At 30.9% G+C, this 19,733-nt stretch overlaps 2 protein-coding genes and 1 long non-coding RNA gene across 3 annotated transcripts; 1 reads left to right on the forward strand and 2 right to left on the reverse strand.

Moving 5' to 3' along the window:
* Positions 1-656: 656 nt before the first annotated feature.
* On the reverse strand, positions 657-4,603 carry LOC133030240 (uncharacterized). The gene is made up of 2 exons (XR_009684105.1): positions 3,943-4,603; positions 657-995 (listed from the first exon to the last, which is right to left on the reverse strand). It is a non-coding gene; the product is annotated as an uncharacterized LOC133030240 (long non-coding RNA).
* Positions 4,604-8,603: 4,000 nt separating this feature from the next.
* Positions 8,604-9,218, forward strand: LOC115698983 (eukaryotic translation initiation factor 1A). The gene has a single exon (XM_030626197.2). It carries the CDS (start codon positions 8,604-8,606, stop codon positions 9,039-9,041), a length of 438 nt encoding a protein of 145 aa, XP_030482057.1. The 3' UTR covers positions 9,042-9,218.
* Positions 9,219-9,517: 299 nt separating this feature from the next.
* LOC115698982 (protein IQ-DOMAIN 33) lies at positions 9,518-12,799 on the reverse strand. The gene is made up of 6 exons (XM_030626195.2): positions 12,041-12,799; positions 11,478-11,918; positions 11,100-11,297; positions 10,540-10,653; positions 10,044-10,418; positions 9,518-9,880 (listed from the first exon to the last, which is right to left on the reverse strand). Exons 1-6 carry the CDS (start codon positions 12,110-12,112, stop codon positions 9,818-9,820), a joined length of 1,263 nt encoding a protein of 420 aa, XP_030482055.2. The 5' UTR covers positions 12,113-12,799; the 3' UTR covers positions 9,518-9,817.
* Positions 12,800-19,733: the final 6,934 nt, after the last annotated feature.

Consider the following 19,733-nt stretch of genomic DNA (forward strand, 5'->3'; position numbering starts at 1 on the left):
CACCTAGACTTTACACACAGATGCTAAACCCATCAACTATTGATCACCAACAATATGGGCTAACACAAACTATCCAATCAACCTAAGTTTTAATAAGGGCTATTTACAAAAATATGGGAAAAAAAGTTAAAGTTTTGATATATATGGCATCTAAACTTAATTATACTACATATGGCATTTTTTCAAGAAAAACATAAAAATATGGGAAAAATTATTATAGATAAAAAAAATGCCATAAAAAACTATAAAATTGTGATTCTTTTTTTTATCATATAAAATAACCAGTTATTTACACAAACACTGTAACTATAAAAGTTTATTTAAAAAAAAAATCTACAAAAGCTAAAATAAATAGTAATATAATTTTGTTAAGGCAATAAATTAAGAAAACAATTTCTTCCATATAATTAAAATAATTTTCTTAATAAAAAATCCAACTATACAATTAATAAACTTATATAAATTTTAAATATTTCTTATAAGCTCAAAAACTTGATCATTAACTCATTACCAAAATGATACCAACATAATATTAATGTTAAAACCAGTTACCAACTTCTCAGAAATTCTAATACTAGACCATATCAACCCACTACTAAAAATTTTACTATCCACTAAAGCATAATATTAGCTACAAAAGAAGTAGAAAAATAGAATGAGAGTACATTCGCTAGAGTTGTTCTCTTAATGAATAAAAACCAGTTACAAATACTAAAAATTATAAATAAATTTTACATGCTTGTATTCTAGATATTGTATGGAATATTGAACAAATCAAATACAATGCCAAAATAAAACTAATTACAAACTTTTTAAAAGCTTCAAGACTTAACTATCAACCCAACACTATCTAAAATAGTCATTATCTACTAAAATAAAATATTAGTCGCAAATAAAAAAACAGAAAATAGAATGAGAATATTCGTCAAAGTTGTTATCGTTGTCGAAAAATCATCAAAAAAGTCGTCGGAGTTGTCTTCATTACCGAAAAGTCACTGAAATTAGACATTAGAGTTGTCACTGGTATTAGACGTTAGAATTTGACACACTGAAACCAGTTACAATAATCAGCTAGTTAAAACTATAACTGAGAAATAAATTTAAATCAATCAAATTAAAAATTAAAATATTAGAGTCAGTTACGTAAAACAACAAATATAATAACTAAATACGGAACCAGTTACAAAAACAACCTAAAACAATCAAAAGATAAATTTATTTATATGTTAAGAATTGAGGTTGAACATTGAAATCTGATACACAAAAATCAGTTTTATTTATCAACTAGTTTAAATTCTAACTTAGGAAAACCAGTTAGTAAAGCAAAAACAAGTAATTTGAAATAATCAAATGAAAAAAATCATGAAACTTAAAACTCAATTATGAAAAATAATAAAAAAATTAGTTATGAAAACTAGTTACTTAAAAAACCAGTTATGAAAATCAATAAAATAATAAGACATACCACAAAAGAATTCTTAACAAATCTATTTAAAAACAAATCATAAAAAGTAGCTAATATTAAACAACAAAGTTAAAAATCTAACGCATAAAAACCAGTTTCAAACCTAGAAACAAAATAATATAAAGAAACTTAAAATAAAAAAAAATATACAATAATATCATAAAATAGATCAATCCCATTACAGAACTCTCAAAATATGTGAAACCAGTTTTGAACATGTGAAATCAGTTTTGACCCTATGAAAATCCATAGCAAAACTGAAATGATAAACAATGAAGATAACTGAAACCAGTTTTATTAGTCAACTAAATAGAAAAGAAACAAACAAAAAATTACTAAAAAAAATTCACAAATATTAAATATTATTAAAACAATACACAATGCACAACAATAATTCAAAAATAAAATATAAGTGTAAAAACTAATTTCGAACATAGAAATAAAATAATAAAATATAAAAAAAAACATAATAACATCATTAAATAGAGCAATTCTATTACAATACTCTTAAAACATGTGAAACCAGTTTTTAACCTATCAAAAATCATAACAAACCTATGAAACCATAACAAAACAAGTGAAACCATAACAAAACCTGTAAAACCATTTTCGACCATATAAAAAAATAATAAGACAAAATTAAAATAAAAAATAGACAAAACACTACAAAGAATGGAAGAAACCCCATTATAGCAAAACATAAAAACCAGTTACCTAATGTGAACAAATTAAAATTAATACAAAGAAATCTGATATTGAGAAACCAGTTATGATTATCAGCTAGTGAAAAATTTGACACAGAAAAAATAGTTACATAAAACACAACAAATGAAAAAGTAACACGAAAACCAGTTATGTGAAATAATCATTTCAAATACTAAAACTTGGAACCTAACAAAACTAACAATTAAATGCAAAAAATCGGTTATACAACTAACTAAGAAATTGAACTAGAAACATAAGACACATAAAGCAACTAAATGATAAATTAAGGCACAGAAACTAGTCAAAGACATACCACAAGGGAGTTTTTAACAAATGACATGCACAACTAATTAAAAATTTTATCCAAAAAAACTAGTTAGGTAAAAAAAATTATTGACCTCTTTGAAAGAAGCGACTTAGCTACACTTGCACCCACCTCTTTGAAATTATTGGTTAATGGTATTCATAACCATTTTTCACTTTTCTTCCCGCAAACAGAGTAAAATATCAGTCGGCAAAATATATAAACAATTCATCTATAATTGCATTCTATTTCCTCACTGCTCTACGTTCTCATATCAAGTTTTTGTGCGTGGCGCCCTCCGGGGTCACAACAAGATATACAAGGGGAGGGGCATTAAGCCTTCTTGATAAGACCAATTTGCAAGCGTCTATGCAATTCAATGCTTTTACTGCTATTAATATTGTACACAACTACAATCAAAATTTCAAACATAAAAAGCTCACTCCTCTGTGACAGTCCACGACAACTAACCAAAACACTATCCCCACATATATATATATATATATGTATCCAGGTACATGCAATGAACAAAACTAGCTCTATGTACTTCTAACTACTACTACCAACGATAACAAATCTAACAAATGTAGCAAAAAATAAAAAAGCACAACAATGACTGTCACCTGTAATATCCTGTCTTCCATTGTATTTTTTATAGTGAACCACATTATAGTAACACGACGTGACCAATTTTATGTGCCCTATCAACAACAATGAACATGAAAACTAAACAAAAACCAGTTTGATCGCAGAATAATAATGAACAATATGAAAAATACACATAATAAACAATAAAGAGCTGAAACTATTTGCACCAGTCAACTAAATGAAAGGAAAAAAAAACATAAAAAAAATGATTAAAAAAAACTCACAAATATAATCAAAACAACACACAATGCATAAAAAATATAAGTGTGAAAACTAGTTTCGAAGAAACAAAATAATAAAAAAAAATATACAATAACTTCATTCCCCATTAACCAACTCTTAATATATATGAAACCAATTTTTTTAATTCTTTATTTGAGAATTTGCATCACAATAATTATATCATCATAAGAAAGTTATATTTGAAACAAAAATAAAGACCAACCTACAATAACAATCTTTTTATTGAAGAAGTCAATGGAGAGTTTTATTCAGTTTAAAAACTGAACAAGAATAAGGCACTTAACTTAAGCAATTGTCATTATTATCATTATTAAGATGATGTAAATAAGAAGGGACACTGTTCAAACTGGCAATTACAACTTTACAAGTAACTTAGTCGGTTTTCCTATTATTCCCTAATTTAATTCAAGTTTCATAATCATCTCCAAATTCTATATATGCTCATATAGGAAATCAGATTATTTGAGACTTAAAAAAAATTAATACCAACAAACTCATGAAACTCTTCAATTTTGACAGAAAAAAAAAAACAAAGCAAAGGAAGGAAAAACTATTAATCGAATGAAAGATTGGTTACCTAGTTAGGTCCATAATGCTTCATTAATCTCAGTCAGGATGTTCCTAAATGTTGCCCACCCTTTTGGTGCTTCCACCAGGAACAATGATAAATACTGCAGTTTCACCAGCCTCGTCAACCTCACCATCACCTGCGACAATCTCATTGGTATACTTTCAGCAGAGATGGCGTCGTCTTGGATGGGGGTGTGGCCACGATGATACTCTTCGGCGTGAGAAAGGCAGTGGCTGACCAAAAATAAAACAGCGAGAAAAACAAGTATGAAAAATTAGGATTTGAAAAATAAAATATGGTATTGAAAACTAATAATAACAAAAATATGGCATACTATATACCATATAAAAGTTCAGAAATAAAAAATACCATAAAATGTGGCCAAACTTAAAAAAGCCATATTTAAGTAAAATGTTTTTAAAAACCCATATTTCATGTAATTTTCACTTTTAATAAAACCAATAAAAATTAATGTAAGCCCAAACTATTGAAGGTCACTCTTTTTTCTATCTCATCCTTAATGGCAAGTTATCATTTACTTTAATATCTCTTATATTAAAGGTCAGTCTTTTTTTTTTTTTATCTCATCCTTAATGGCAAGTTGGCAAGTCATCATTCAATTTAATATCTCTTCTATTGAAGGTCACTCATTTCGCTATCTCATCTATTTTATGCACATTATTTCTATTGCTTGCCACACACAAATGTAAGAATTTCTATGCTCAATTTTAAATATCTTCATAAAATCTTTTTGTACATTATTTTGATTTTTAAGAGTAATTACATAACTTTTGAAGTGATATTATAGTTTATAATTCATATACAATACTTGTAATCAATTTTTTTTTTTATTATTTTATTGGCAAGGATTAGAGTTAAATTTAGAGTTCAATTATTGTGTTTCAAGTTTAATCAACATGAGAGGTTATTCCTTATTGCCTTCTTATCATTTTATATTGTTTATGTTTATTTATTAAAGCCTAATTAACTTTTAGTGGAAAATTATGCATATCTACATAGTATAGAGTGTAAATTTATGAAACTGCTCTAATTTTTTTAAAAATATATTATTTTAAATTTGAAAATAAAAACTTAAATGAATAGGAATTATTAAAAGTGAAAATTTTATTTGGATGCACATGTTTGTAGATTATGTTTGATTGGATGCACAAGTGAGATACGGCGATGCCAACAACTTTGAATATAGTAGTGACTATAAGTGAGATACAGTAATCACATCTTAAAATCATATAATGAGTTTTATAAGGAATAAGACAGTGACATGAATAACGAATCCATCTCCATCAGTATCCTTATTATTATTTTTATATAAAGTAATCGTAACCTAAACTTAAAAATTATATTTTCATATTCCTTAACTACTCTTAATCTTTTTTTTTTTTTTTTTTTTCAGATTCTCAATTTCGCTCGCACTCTCATAAATATATTTCTTGATGATTTTTATTTGTGTGTTATGAAATTTTATAAATAAAAATTATTAAAAAAAAAGAGCAAAAGTTACTTAAGGAAGTTATGCAATATTTATATGTGAATTTTTTTTAGTTTTAACTAATTACATATTATGTTTATAGGCAACTGATTTTGTGCCCATTTTGTAAAATTACGGATTGTATTCCGTTGTACTGTATAGTGGGTCCTACGTATTTTATTATTTTTTAATATTTTTTATAACCGGTTGTTCTAAGTTTATAAGACCGACTAATAAATAAATTTCTTTTTGATTTATTTTATTATATTTTTGTAATAATAATTTATTTATTTAAGGTACAATTCTTTGTTAAAGTTGACAGGAGCAAGGACAAGAGAACAACAGTTGATGGTCTTTTTTTGTCAGTTCAAAGGGTAAAATTGTCTTCTCAAATGTGGTTTTTGGCGGACTTTGTGAAATAATTTCATAGTACAAAATTTGGCATGTGTAGAACGTAGTTTAGTGTATTGTAGTGTATCAGATAGATGTTTTAGTACATTAAAAAATTTATTGACCTATCAAAAATGCTTAGGACATGCAAATGTAAATATTTTTGCTGTACTTATTTTAAGTTGTATTCTTATGATATAAAAATCTATTTTTGGATATTTAATATTATTTTTTCTTTGTTAATTTATTTATGTTACTTATTAATTTATTTTTCATCAATATATTAGTACTTGTTATTAAAATTAATCCAACGTTCTCTGAAGTCACCCTAATATTTTAAATTAGTAATAAGTAAAGTTGTATAGAAACTAAAGTATAACTATAACATAAAATTAAAATATAGAATTTAAAATTAAGTAAAATCAATAGGTATTAAAAATATTTGAGATGGATACTTTATTTACAATACTTTAATTAATTATTATGAAAATACATAATTAAAAAAGTATAGTTTGAATTATTATTTATTTTTTTACATAACAAATAATTTTATGCTATAACATTTTTTTTTATTATAGCACTAATAATTTTTTTATTATTAACTTTAGTATTTTAACATTTATAAAAAAATATATTGAAGAATTTAATGAATAAGTGTTGAAATTAAGATTTATAGTATTTTTTTTTTTAAAAATACAATATAATTAATATAATTTGAAAAGTTATTAAAAAGTACAGTGTATTATCAGACATCAATCATGTCATGTCATGTCACTTTTTCATTTTTTTTTTTTAAAAAAACCAAACAATTAATATTTAAAAATAGTATCTGTCAGTACATCAATCAATATCAACTTTTTAAAAATAATGATTTTTAAATACAATATCAACTGGTTACCAATTTATAAAGCCAAAATACCCTTACTTTAATCCCAGCCTTTAGATCATGCAGCAACACAATCCTATGGCTACTATAAAATCACGGATTGTATTCTTTTATTTACTATCACGTGACAAAATCGGGTCCCTATGTTTATATATCTACTTATTATATTGTGTAAGATTGTACTCTTTGTATGTTATAAATTTTAATTTACACTATAACGTGTTTCCACTATCACTATTATTATTATTAAATTGATGTACATATGAATAAGATACTACTATTATTTGTTCTAAATTATACGGGGAAGAAAAATTGTAATGAGGGATATTATAATACTTTATTTCAAATGTAATTTTTTTAAATAAATATGTACATACTTATTTATTATTTTAATTTAAGAATAAATTATGATATAAATGTATACACATATTATATAAGTAATAATAATAAAAAAAAATCAATTTATATAAAAGATATTTAAATGTCGTACTAATTAAAAAAATATCTCTAACTAAATCTAATAAATTTTTTAAAAGAATTAATAATATATAATTAATAACTAAATTCTTTATTTATAAACATTTTTTCCTTTTTTTTTTTTAAAATTAAATTTAATTATAGTAGGTATATATTTTTGGAGAATTACCTCATATACTATTTTTTAACTTCTTTTTTTTTTTTTTAAATTTACAGTTCGAGTTTCTAAAGTGGTTGCAGCGCTAGTTGCAATAGGAGTTTCTATACGATTTTTTGTTACAATTTAGGTTGCAGCGCTAGTTGCAATATGAATTTCTATGTAGAATTTCGTAAAAATACAAAAATAAAAACAATATTTTGAAGTGTAAAAATAAAAAAATCCCTATATTTTTTTTTTTTGAATGAGTAATAGGTATATTAAAGTTATAATCTTATTAAAGGGAAATTCTACAATGTACCTTCTTAAAATGGATATATTATTTGTTTTAGCATCTGAAATAATTTTTTAGTCAAATTTTTTCTCATGGTCATGTACGTTATAGTTATTTAAGGCATCCTGTAAAGTTTTAAGAAATTTAAAAAAATTTAACACGCCGAAAACACGCGTGATTATTTTATTTTATACGCGTGTAAAATAGACTGTTTAAACATTATTTTTCATATTATAAATTATTCAGAATTTCTCACAATTTTGGAAGTTGTTTTAAATACAAATCAAGAGTATCATTCCAATTCATTGTAGAATCACCCCTTATTAAATATGTATATGTTTGTTTTGTGTAATTTTTGGTTAATGAAAAGAAAAGTTGCCTAAAATATAGGCAGTGGTATTCCCTTCTAATTCTATTAGAAGTTGGTCGTGTCCATATTCGACAAGGAACCTACCTCAGGAGAGGTGTGTGTGAGTTTGTGACTCTGATATAAAACAAGACAAAGCTAAACCTACACTTGAATTGCAACTTCTTCCTTCCTTCCTTCCGCACTCTCTCTTTTCTAATCCTCTTTTTCTTCTTCCACACTCGCCTATAACCTTTTCATACGCTAACACAGGTATGTTTATTATTCTTCTTTCTCATTTATTTACTTTTCCTCCTTCCGATTCATCCTACCCAATTCGATTTCATCTTTTCCGTGCTTGATTTCTCTTTCTCCTTCTTTTTATTTTATTAATTTTCAAGATGTAATTTCTTCGAAATCGTTTCTCTTTCCATACTTCTTGAAATTAAAACTGAAAAATAATATGTATTTGCTGAGATAATTCATGTTTCCCTCAATATTTAAGCAGCCTCGTCTGAATCTACTTGATTATTTATTGTTTCATTATTTGCTTGAACTATTTCATTGTTTTCTTTTCGAGAGATTCTTGATTTGTTTTTTTTTCCAATTTTAATTATATTTTTGGGGAAAGTAGAATAATCACCCAAGATGCCGAAGAACAAGGGAAAAGGAGGAAAGAACAGGAAGAGAGGAAAGAACGAAGCTGATGACGAAAAGCGTGAGCTTGTGTTCAAGGAAGATGGGCAAGAATATGCCCAAGTACTTAGAATGCTGGGTAATGGTCGGTGCGAGGCTATGTGCATCGATGGGACAAAGAGGCTGTGTCATATCCGAGGAAAAATGCACAAGAAAGTTTGGATTGCTGCAGGAGACATTATACTCGTTGGTCTCAGAGATTATCAGGATGACAAAGCTGATGTGATCCTCAAGTACATGCCCGATGAGGCCAGGCTTCTCAAGGCTTATGGTGAGCTGCCTGAGAATACCCGTCTTAATGAGGGCATTGCTGGAGGCCTTGAGGATGAAGACGAGGGTGCTGGTGATGATTACATCGAGTTCGAGGATGAAGATATCGACAAGATATAAAGAAATTTCAACTTTGTTTGATTTGAAGTTTTATGTTATAAAAAAAGGCATTATTTCTATGTTGGCTTTCTGCATATGAAGAAGGTTTGAATTTTACAGGTTCTGCACAGGCCTTGATCGATGTTAACAACATCTTTCCTTAACTAATACATGGATATCTATAGTCTTTGTACTTCATTCATTCATTCTTTTTCTTTTTTCTTTAATGCTTTTCTGGGTTGGTTCTTTCACTTCCATTTTGTTTTTTTGTGTGGTTTTATGCTTTCTATCCTCAGAATTTTATCCAACCAAATTTTAAAGTGGCTATTGTTTGTGTTTATGTTATCCAATAAAGCTGTGTTTTGCTGCAGCTCTCCCCATTTTGATGATTTTCTAAATTATTGCAAGTGTTTCTTTCAATGAAGACCCAATATTTTGTTTCTGTCTATAATGACAGCAAATCATTTTAGTGGGATTTTTGATTCATTTACAAAATGTTTATTTGACAAATTTAGAACGCTACTAGTAGAATAAAATTACCTTACACACTTCATACATTTTCCACCTTATCAAACCCAGGTCAATTTAATAGTTAATAGAGAAGCATGAGAGATCCTTAGATCTTCCTACCCCATATAATGTTCTATACGATTTACTCACATACAATAATTGTCACAGTTCATAAAGTTTTACTAGGTAATACAGTTATATTAGAAAGTTCACGCTAAAGTATTCCAAGTAGAGAGAAAACTTATTCACAAATTTTTATAAGATCAGGAATTACTAAGTTGAGGGTATTAACATGGTGCTTGGTGCCTTTGTCTTTTAAAACCTCCATTAAGCGATCCTTCTTTTTTCACCTGTAAATATGTGAAAACAGCATTCATTTCGTCTAGTAGAAGTAATATTTTTATCATTCAAGAAAGAAAACTGGTAAACTTTTCTGACACCACAGAAATTTCCCCTAAATTTTGTAACGAGTATGGTAAGGTATGCAATTGAAATGCTGTAGAAAATTCTTACCTTGGTATAATCTTTTTGGCACTGATAGCTCGGCACGGTTTTGCGCCTTGAAACAGTTCTCGTTGTCTTTCTGTTTCTAGCTGGCTTGAAACCATCTCTGTCATTTGCTGATTTTACTGAGAGAGTATCAAAGGAGAGAGACACTTCATTTGAACCACAGCTCTCTTTCTCTTCTCCTGCTAAATCGAAAAATCTATTGTCGGTTTTGAACATCTGGTTTCTTTGCATTGAATCCACCACTGGTTTATTCACACGGCTTTCAACTGAGGAGCTTTCCGGTAGGCGGGTTGCCATCCATCGCTCTAACCAGCTCCAACCCATGTGGGGTTCTTTGCCATTTGATTGCATCTCTTTCTTCTTAGAGCAGATTCTTAGCTATGCACAAGGAGAATTAAGTTTACACTTTCATGTCACATCCAGCAAAGACAATAAATAATGTGAAAGTTGATGAAATTGCTCTCTTAGTAATTGATTCAAAAGAGAAACTTTAGTGTACCTGTTGTGAAAAAGCATAAGCTAGCGCTCTCTCACGCCTTGTGGTTGCCTCTAATCTGTTTCGAATCCTCATTTTGGAAATGTTGCTGCTGACAGTGCTATCATCCCAGTCTTCCTGTCAAAATTAATTTTCCCAAGTTTTATGAATAATGTGATAATCATTAGTGCCATATCAAGTTCCTATATTCCTTTTCTGTTAAAAGATAAAACTTTTTTTTTTCTTTTTAACTTTCTGTTCTGTTCTGAAGTGGTATGTGAATTCCTACTGCAACTTATGTCCTAGTGTACAGCTATGGTAATGTGAAATGAAGCTGATGTTATGTAATGTAATAAGAAATCTCACCAAAAAAAGAAAAAGAAAAAAGAGATGGAAAAGAGGTGGTGGCATTTGAACTGTCATCTTTCCTATTATGTTGTCCTTTGAATTACAAAGCTTATGATACCCAAGTGGAGCTAGACATGAGAATTAGAGTTGAGCAATTAAACCTTATTGAAAGTTTTTAATGTCAACTAATTTGATAACTAGTTTTTGATTTACCAAGCAGAAATTGTAATGTTTACCTTTATCACTTGGTTTCTGAGTTTCTGTTGCATCTGAGGAACAACGTTTCGATCTCCTTGAGCAGAGAAAGTTTCTGTTGAATTTCCTGTTTGAGCTTCAATTGAGGTACCAAGAGACTCCAAATCTGGGCTTTCATTTCCAACTTTGTGCTCCTTATCACCACCCCTTAACTCTGTTCCTTCCCTTGGACACCTAGCCTGAAATGAATTCAAGTACTCTTAATGACTTCAACATAGCCAGAATTCCAAAGTCTAGTTAAAGCACCCAAAAGTGATAACAATTTAGAAAGTTCTATTAAAACATTTAATGCAATAGAAATATGGGGTTTCTTCAATATGTACTAATTAAAATCAGTGTTATTGACAGGGTGTAGTAACCATAAAGCCTCTAAATGCTGACTGTATCATTGTTGCTGCTTGTTCTTCTTTCATAACTTTGGAGACTGAGGCTGAGTCAAGGCTTTGAGCTTGTACATCGTGCTTCGTTTCTTCTCTTTGGATTCCTGCTGATATAGCTACACAGTTATCTCTTAGTGGTTGTGTAACGGTAGCTTCAGAGCTCTTAACTGAACACGAATCATTGTCCCCTTCAAGGACTGAAGTTAGCTGTGAGACTATAGCTTCAGAGCTATTATGTGAAGCTGAATCCTTCTCTGCAATGACTGAGTTGTGCTGGGTGAAAGTGATTGTACTAGCCCCAGAGCTCCTGAAAGAACCATAATCATCCTCAGCAATGACTGAATTCAACAATTCATCCCCACATAGATATGATCTGACAGAGTTCCATCTTCTCTTTTCCATCATATTGTTTCTGATTCCCTGTTAGGATCACACAGATTAACTCAAAGGAAATTCATTTAAAATGAGATGTACAAGTGCATATTACAATTTTATTACTAGTAGAGAGAAGAACATCATCCTATTGAGATTGAGAAACTCACAGTGGCATCATGAGTCCCAGAAGCCCGGTTTTTTGTGAAGACGTTCCTAACCAGCCCCCTAGTGATACCCATCTATTGTTGGCAAGTTTTCTCAAACAGTTTGTCTACAAATACTATTACTACTATTAAATGTCTATCTATGGTGAAAGACCATCTGGTTTAGTAGTTGAGATTCCCTAAATTATTTAATGGCAAAAAGTTGGAATACTGAAATGACCTCCTCACTCAACTGGAACTAAACAACAAACTAAGCTTTGGGTCCTAATACAACTTTAATGAGCAAGAGAAGATCATTAATATATTTCAATGTGAGAAAAAGCCACTTATAAACTAGTGTTAAATAACAAGATTTGCAAGGCTTTAGAGCTGTACATGCACTTTTTGATCACATAAGTATTAGATTAGATAGGAAAGATGGGGTTTAAGTGTCTTTTCTCTTTCTCTTTCTCTTTGGTGTAGTACACTTTTTGCACATGGCTATCAGTGAATTGGCCTCATAAAGTTTGCTTGGTATTGGGGTCATGTCTATTCCTTTCTGGTTATTGTTGCTAGAGTACTTGCCCTTATGTAATTCTTTCTAATGGGTTAGTTTCTTGAGCATGACAAAGAAAGACACATGCTAATAAACCTTTAAAGGTCTGTTTGGATAACCATAACCCAGTGAGTCAGTGACAAAAGTCATACTCATACTGCTTAATAAAAGAAAGTTCTTGAATTTGTACCCTACAATACAATGCTCATTAATTAATCTTTTCTCCTTTCCCAAAAGTGGGTTATGTTTAGATATTTATTTCATTCAACAAACTCACAAAAGTGAGTTATGTTTAATTTTCTTATTATGTTTTGTTATATGAGGTATACAATGTGGGTGTGCTATACCAATTACAAAGTACCAAGATAATTTCAGAATGTACTACTAATTTTTACCTCTTGATGATAATTTGAAACACCCATTTGTTATATTAGATCCAAATTTGAGCCACTCGTTTAAGTAATGATAAATTGGGACAAAAATTGTTTATTGTATTATAGTTTAATAAAAGGGTAGGGTGGCACGTGCTATGAAGTAGAAATGAAAGTTATAAAGTTTTAAACTGTATTTGGGGATAAGAAGGCTTTTAGAAATGAAAGAACAATGAAAATGGACTACATCATTTTTCTAAAAGTGGTCCTTAGCTATCACAATTTTGATTGGCTATCATGTTCAAGCACAAAAATTAATAATTGAGGAGAAAAATTTATGATGGGTTTTGAGACCAATTATGAAACTATCTCTGCTTGCAATTATGGAATCCTCTCATGCTTATCTGTCTCTTTTCTCCTTTGTAGTTAGCAAAGGAGGCAATGGAGCTTTAACCGATCATAGAGTAACTTATTATTTTATTATTATTATTAGAGCAAGGAACAATAAGTGCTTCACGTTGTTGATTAAACTTCTGGGCAAGCCGCCGACCAATTGAGCACACTCAACTCAAAGATGGCTCTACTCCACTTTCTTTAAACAAAAGTACCAACGACTATATTTATATTTACGTTTATTTATTTATTTTTTTCAAAAAGGAATATTATTACTGATTTTTTTTTTCTAAGTGTAAAGTCCTTTTTTGGCAAGTTAGGTGACAAAATAATTTTTCCTTTTTATGGTAAGATTGCTATGCATTCATTTTCGAAATCTTACCTCTTTTATTCGGTTATTAGTTGCTATTTTTCTTGTTTGGAAAGTTGCACTTTCAGCTGAACTTTCCTTTGTTGAAAACTTCTCAAAAGAGAAGGAATTCTCTTTTGGAAAGTTGTCTTTTTTAGGGAAACTTTATTTATTGCCTTTTCCTTATTGATTTCGATTGTATCTTGATACAATCAGAATATCTAATCTGTTTTTGGCAGGAATCAAGCATTGATAGAAGATCGGACCCGATTTTAGTAAGTTTCCGTTTGCAGGCGAATCTGCTTCGTCGGCATCCGAATACGATGTAGCGGATCATGTTTCTTTGGAAAGTTTTTGTACAAATTTGCTAATTCGAACTTGTGGTTGCCTCTTTGGTTTCTATGATCTATAAATAGAGCCTAGAGAGCAACCATTCGAATTACCTCTTCCATTATTCATTTTTTACATTTATCTTTTGAGAGAAGAGAGTGTTTCTTTGTTTTGTGAGAGCCTAGTTGTTCACCTAGGTTCTAGTTGTTCTATTTCTGTTCTTACTCTATCCTAGAGGTTGTGAAGAACTACTTGACTGAACAAGAGTTTGGTCTTCGGGAGAAGACTTGATAAAGCCTTACTTCGGGAGGAAGTAAGCACTTGGTCTTCGGGAGAAGACTTGTTAAAGCCTTACTTCGGGAGGAAGTAAGCACTCACACTTCAAAGACGAAGGGAGTTCGGGCTTGAAGGTGTTTCAAGAAGTCGATTCATAAAGTGGATTACAAAGGATTGCGCAATACTTTAGGGGAGTCTAAACTTGTTTAAGTCAATTGTCTTTGTAATTTTGATACTTTATTAATTGATTTCATTCTCTCGGGCGTGGCCCCGTGGACTAGGAGTGTTCGGGAGAACACCGATACCACGTACAAATCTCTTGTGTCAAGTTATTTATTTTTACGCAAATATTTTATATTACGCACTGTTCGGTTTTCTTTGTAGCGAGAATTACTTTCTTTCGCAAACACTTACGCTTTTATATTTTCGTATATACAACTGACATTTGCAAAAACACGGTTTTTCAATTGGTATCAGAGCGGGACACTAAACTCTTAGTGTGGTCCTATAACGTTTTTGTTAGAATGTCATTTTTTGCAGAAGGAAGTTCTATTTCTAGACCACCGTTACTTAATGACTCTAACTATCCTTATTGGAAAGTTAGAATGAGGGCCTTCATCAAATCTCAAGATGAGAAGGCGTGGAGAATGGTTCTATCAGGTTGGTCTCCTCCAGTTGAGACAGATTCTTCAGGTAATACTATTATAAAATCGATCGGAATGGTCTATTGAAGATGATAAACTATCCGCCTACAATAGCAAAGCTTTGCATGCTATCTTTAATGGTGTAGGTGAGGGTTACATTAAACTTATATCATCTTGTGTTTCGCTAAGGAAGCTTGGGAGATTCTTCAAACTCGGTTTGAAGGAACTTCGATGTGAAAAGATCTAGATTCATCATGCTTCAAACTAAATTTGATGAGCTTAGAATGTCTGATAATGAAACTTTAACTGAATTCTATGAAAAATTATCTGACATTGCTAATGAATATTTTGCTCTTGGAGAAAAGCTTGATGATTCTGTTCTTGTGAGAAAAATTGTTAGAGTTCTTCCAGAAAGGTTTGATACTAAACTTCTGGCAATGGAGGAAGCTAAAGATTTTAACACTATGAAAGTGGAAGAATTGATGGGTTCCTTACGTACTTTTGAATTAAATCAACAGATTAAACAAAAGGACAAACCCAAGTCCATTGCTGATAAAGGTAAAAGTATTGCTTTGAAAGTTGCTGATAATGAAAATTCTGATAGTGAATGCGATGATGAGATTGCTTTATTAACTAAGAATTTTCAGAAATATATGAAAAAGATGGGAAATAAAAAGAATATTTCGAAAGGTTCAAAAGGTAATACTTTCATTAAACCATCTGTCTCTAACAAAAAGGGAATTCAGTGCAGGGAATGTGAAGGTTTTGGGCATATTCAAGCTGAGTGTGCAAACATTTTGAAAAAGAATAAGAAAAGTTTCAATGTCACTTGGAGTGATGATGAAACCGAAAGTGATGAAGATATTGCTGAAAATGTTGCCCTAACCTCTGTTATGACTAATGTGTTGTGTGATTCACAGGTGAAAGATAGACTGGTATGTCTGAATAATACCACCAAACAAGAAGAATCAGATTCAGATGAGTCTGAAATCTGTGAAGAATCTCTTGCTGAATCATACAAAGTCATGTATGAAAAATGGATTCAGGTTGCTTCTGAAAATAGAGAGTTGAATAAATTGAATAAAAAATTGTCTCATCAGATTGAAATGTGTAATTTGAAAATAAAAGGATATGAGACAAGTTTTTGTGATAAAAATGAAAAAATCTCTCTATTAAAGAAGGAACTTGAAAACTTTAAGAAAAATGTTCAAATGCTTAATCCTGGATCTTCTATTTTTGAAAAAGCTCAGAATGCAGGTCAGAGAGGTTTCGCAGGTCTTGGTTCTAATGGAATGGAAAGTTCTGGAGTCACGAAGTTTGTAAAATCTAGTGTTCCAACGAATCACCTTGAGGCTACAAGCTCTGCCGTAACAGTTTCACAGCCTGTGGCAGCAAGAACAACTTCTGATGCTGCAAAATCTCCAGGATTTTCGAAAAGGGTAAGATCTCAAGTAAAAAGATTTGTTCCCATTTGTCATTTTTGTGGTAGAAAAGGACATATAAGACCTAAATGTTTCACGTTGAACAATCTGTTTAAAACTAATTATTTTGATAATTTGAAAAAATCTCAAAAGAAACATAAAAGTGTGAATCAAATATGGGTGAAAAAGAAGTGTCTAGCTGGTTTTTCTGATAAAACTGCTGCATCTCAAATGTGGTATTTTGACAGTGGTTGCTCTAGACATATGACAGGCGACAAGGATTTTTTGACTAACATTCGACCTATGTTCTGTGGAGAAGTCACTTTTGGTAATGGCCTATCTGGAAAATTTGTTGGTATGGGAACTCTAAATTTTGAAGGGTTACCTAGACTGAAAAATGTGATGTTAGTTGAAGGACTGAGGGCTAATTTACTTAGCATCAGTCAAATCTGTGATCAAGGGTTTACTGTTTCATTTGATAGTGATCATTGTTATGTTCTGAATGATGACAATGAATGTATCTTGCAAGGATTTCGATCCAATGATAAGCGTTACACTCTAACCCCCGTGTTTACTTGTCATTCGGCTATCAACAACACCACGGATATCCGTGGCATGCCAAGCTTGGGCATATTAATTTTAAAAACCTGAAAAAATTGTCAAATGCAGGTATTGTTCGAGGTCTTCCCAAGCTTGGTAAGGAAAGTGAAGGTAAGTGTGAACCGTGTCAACTTGGGAAGCAATTAAAAATCACTCACAAGCCTGTGTCTGATATCAATACCTCAAAGGTATTGGAATTGCTTCACATGGATCTTATGGGTCCAATCCAAGTTGAAAGTTTGAATGGTAAACGATATATCTTTGTGTGTGTTGATGATTTCTCTCGTTTTACTTGGGTAGATTTCTTAAGAGAAAAATCTGACACTTTTGATGCCTTTAAAACTCTTTGTCTGAGATTAAGAGTTGAGAAAGGTTGTAATATTGGGAAAATTGTTCGAATTCGAAGTGATCATGGTAAGGAGTTTGAAAATTCTATGTATGATGATTTCTGCAAGTCTACAGGTATAACTCATGAATTTTCAGCTCCCAAAACTCCTCAACAAAATGGAGTTGTTGAGAGGAAGAATCGAACATTGCAGGAAATGGCAAGAGTAATGTTAAATAGCAAGAAGTTGACAAAGCGCTTATGGGCTGAAGCTATTAACACAGCTTGCTACATAATAAACAGAGTGTTTATTCGTCCAGGTACCTCAAAAACATCTTATGAAATCTGGAAAGGTAAGCGCCCCAATGTAAGTCATTTTCATGTTTTTGGATGTGTGTGTTATGTCTATAGAGATCGTGAGCATATTGGTAAATTTGATGCTAAAAGTGATGTTGGTGTGTTTATTGGATATTCCTTAAACAGTAGAGCTTATCATGTTTATAACATGAGAACTCAAACTGTTTTGGAGTAAGCTAATGTGGTTGTTGATGATTTTAGAGATTTTTCAGAGTTTTCCACAGAAGCCAAGATAGATAGCCTCATGGATACTGCTCCAGAAGTTGCAACAGCAGATCCTGATGCAGCAGAACCCATTGTTGATGCTGCAAATGACGAATCTCTTCGCAACCGAAACCGGAGAACCGTAACCGTCTATCTTGACTCATCCAAACATCATCACTGACTCTATTCAGAAAGAACCAAGCACCAGAGTCAAACTGAATCATCCAAAAGATCTCATCCTTGGAAATCCTGAAGAAAGCATGGTAACTCGCAGAAGGTATATTAACTTAATGAGCTTTCTTTGCTTTGTTTCTCAATATGAACCGAAAAATGTGAAGGAAGCCATGACCTTTGAGGAATGGCTCAATGCAATGCAAGAGGAACTCAACCAATTTGTTCGCAACAAGGTATGGATTTTGGTCCGAAGACCAAAAGGTATAAATGTCATTGGAACAAAGTGGTTGTTTAAAAATAAAAGTGATGAGTTCGGTACAATTGTGAGAAACAAGGCTCGTTTGGTGGCACAAGGGTACACACAGGTAGAAGGTATTGATTTTGATGAAACTTTTGCTCCTGTTGCAAGATTGGAATCAATTCGTTTACTGTTGTGTATTGCTTGTATTCTGAATATTAAATTGTTTCAAATGGATGTGAAATCTGCCTTCCTAAATGGTATTTTGAATGAGGAAGTTTATGTTGAGCAACCAAAAGGATTCGAAGATCCTCAATTTCCAGACCATGTATACAAACTTGAAAAAGCTTTGTATGGTCTGAAACAAGCTCCTCGAGCTTGGTATGAAAGGTTGACTCAATTTTTACTTTCTCATGGCTATCACAGAGGTAGTGTGGATAAAACTCTTTTCATCAAACATATAAAATCTGATTTTATCATTGCTCAAATTTATGTTGATGATATAGTTTTTGGTTCTACATCTAACCATGAAGTGCAGGTATTTGTTGATCAAATGAAAAGTGAATTTGAAATGAGCATGGTTGGTGAGCTTAATTTCTTTCTGGGCCTTCAAGTGAGACAAATGGAAGGAGGTACATTTGTATCTCAAAGAAAGTATGCTAAGAACCTTGTCAAGAAATTTGGCCTTGAATCGGCTAAGCTGGTAAGTACTCCTATGAGCACCACACTGAAATTAACAAAAGATGAGAATGGAGTAAAGGTAGACACTACACTCTATCGTAGCATGATTGGAAGTCTTCTGTATTTAACTGCTAGTCGTCCTGATACACTACAACAAATACCATTATTAGGGGCGGAACGGTCCGCTGGTAAAGATATGAGATTCCGCTGGTAAAAGTTATTACCGGCGGGGTCCGCCGGTAATACCCCGCTGGTAATAAAGGGTCGCTATTCATCATTAATACCAGCGGACTGACACCCCGCCGCTTATTAATTATTAATAGCAGCGGATTAATAGCGGTGGGTCCCGCTGGTATATTTATTACTGTTATAAATTTTATATTTTAAATTTTTATTTCTTTAATTTTTTTTCTAAAGAATTGAAACTTTTTTTTTTGAATTAACTAAAACGTTTATTCAATAATATAAATGAACCTTAAATTAATTTATCTTTTCTATATTAATAAGAGAGAAGTTATTAAAAAAGAAAATACTAAGAAAAAAGATATTCAAATCCAAACATTAAAAAAAATGCTAAAAGAGAAGATATATTCAAATTAAAATTTTAACCTATACTCAAACATCATTATTGAATATACTATTACAATCAATCCCTATTTAACTACATACAATATACAGAGATAATAAATAAATAAAAATAAATATATATATATATTTACATAGATAACGATTAACCAAAACTTAAATCATTACAAAAAAAAAAATCAAAACCAAAATCATAAAAATATATTGAAAAAT

This window comes from Cannabis sativa, chromosome 8 (assembly GCF_029168945.1).
Source record: "Cannabis sativa cultivar Pink pepper isolate KNU-18-1 chromosome 8, ASM2916894v1, whole genome shotgun sequence".
Lineage (NCBI taxonomy): Eukaryota > Viridiplantae > Streptophyta > Magnoliopsida > Rosales > Cannabaceae > Cannabis > Cannabis sativa.

Excerpts from the sequence above, each read along its gene's own strand:
- LOC115698983 (XM_030626197.2), top strand. The coding sequence starts at position 8,604 with ATGCCGAAGAACAAGGGAAAAGGAGGAAAGAACAGGAAGAGAGGAAAG.
- LOC115698982 (XM_030626195.2), bottom strand. The coding sequence starts at position 12,112 with ATGGGTATCACTAGGGGGCTGGTTAGGAACGTCTTCACAAAAAACCGG. Across the intron at positions 11,919-12,040 it reads CTGGGACTCATGATGCCACT|GGAATCAGAAACAATATGAT; the intron begins GTGAGTTTCTCA and ends TGATCCTAACAG. Across the intron at positions 9,881-10,043 it reads GCCAAAAAGATTATACCAAG|GTGAAAAAAGAAGGATCGCT; the intron begins GTAAGAATTTTC and ends ACATATTTACAG.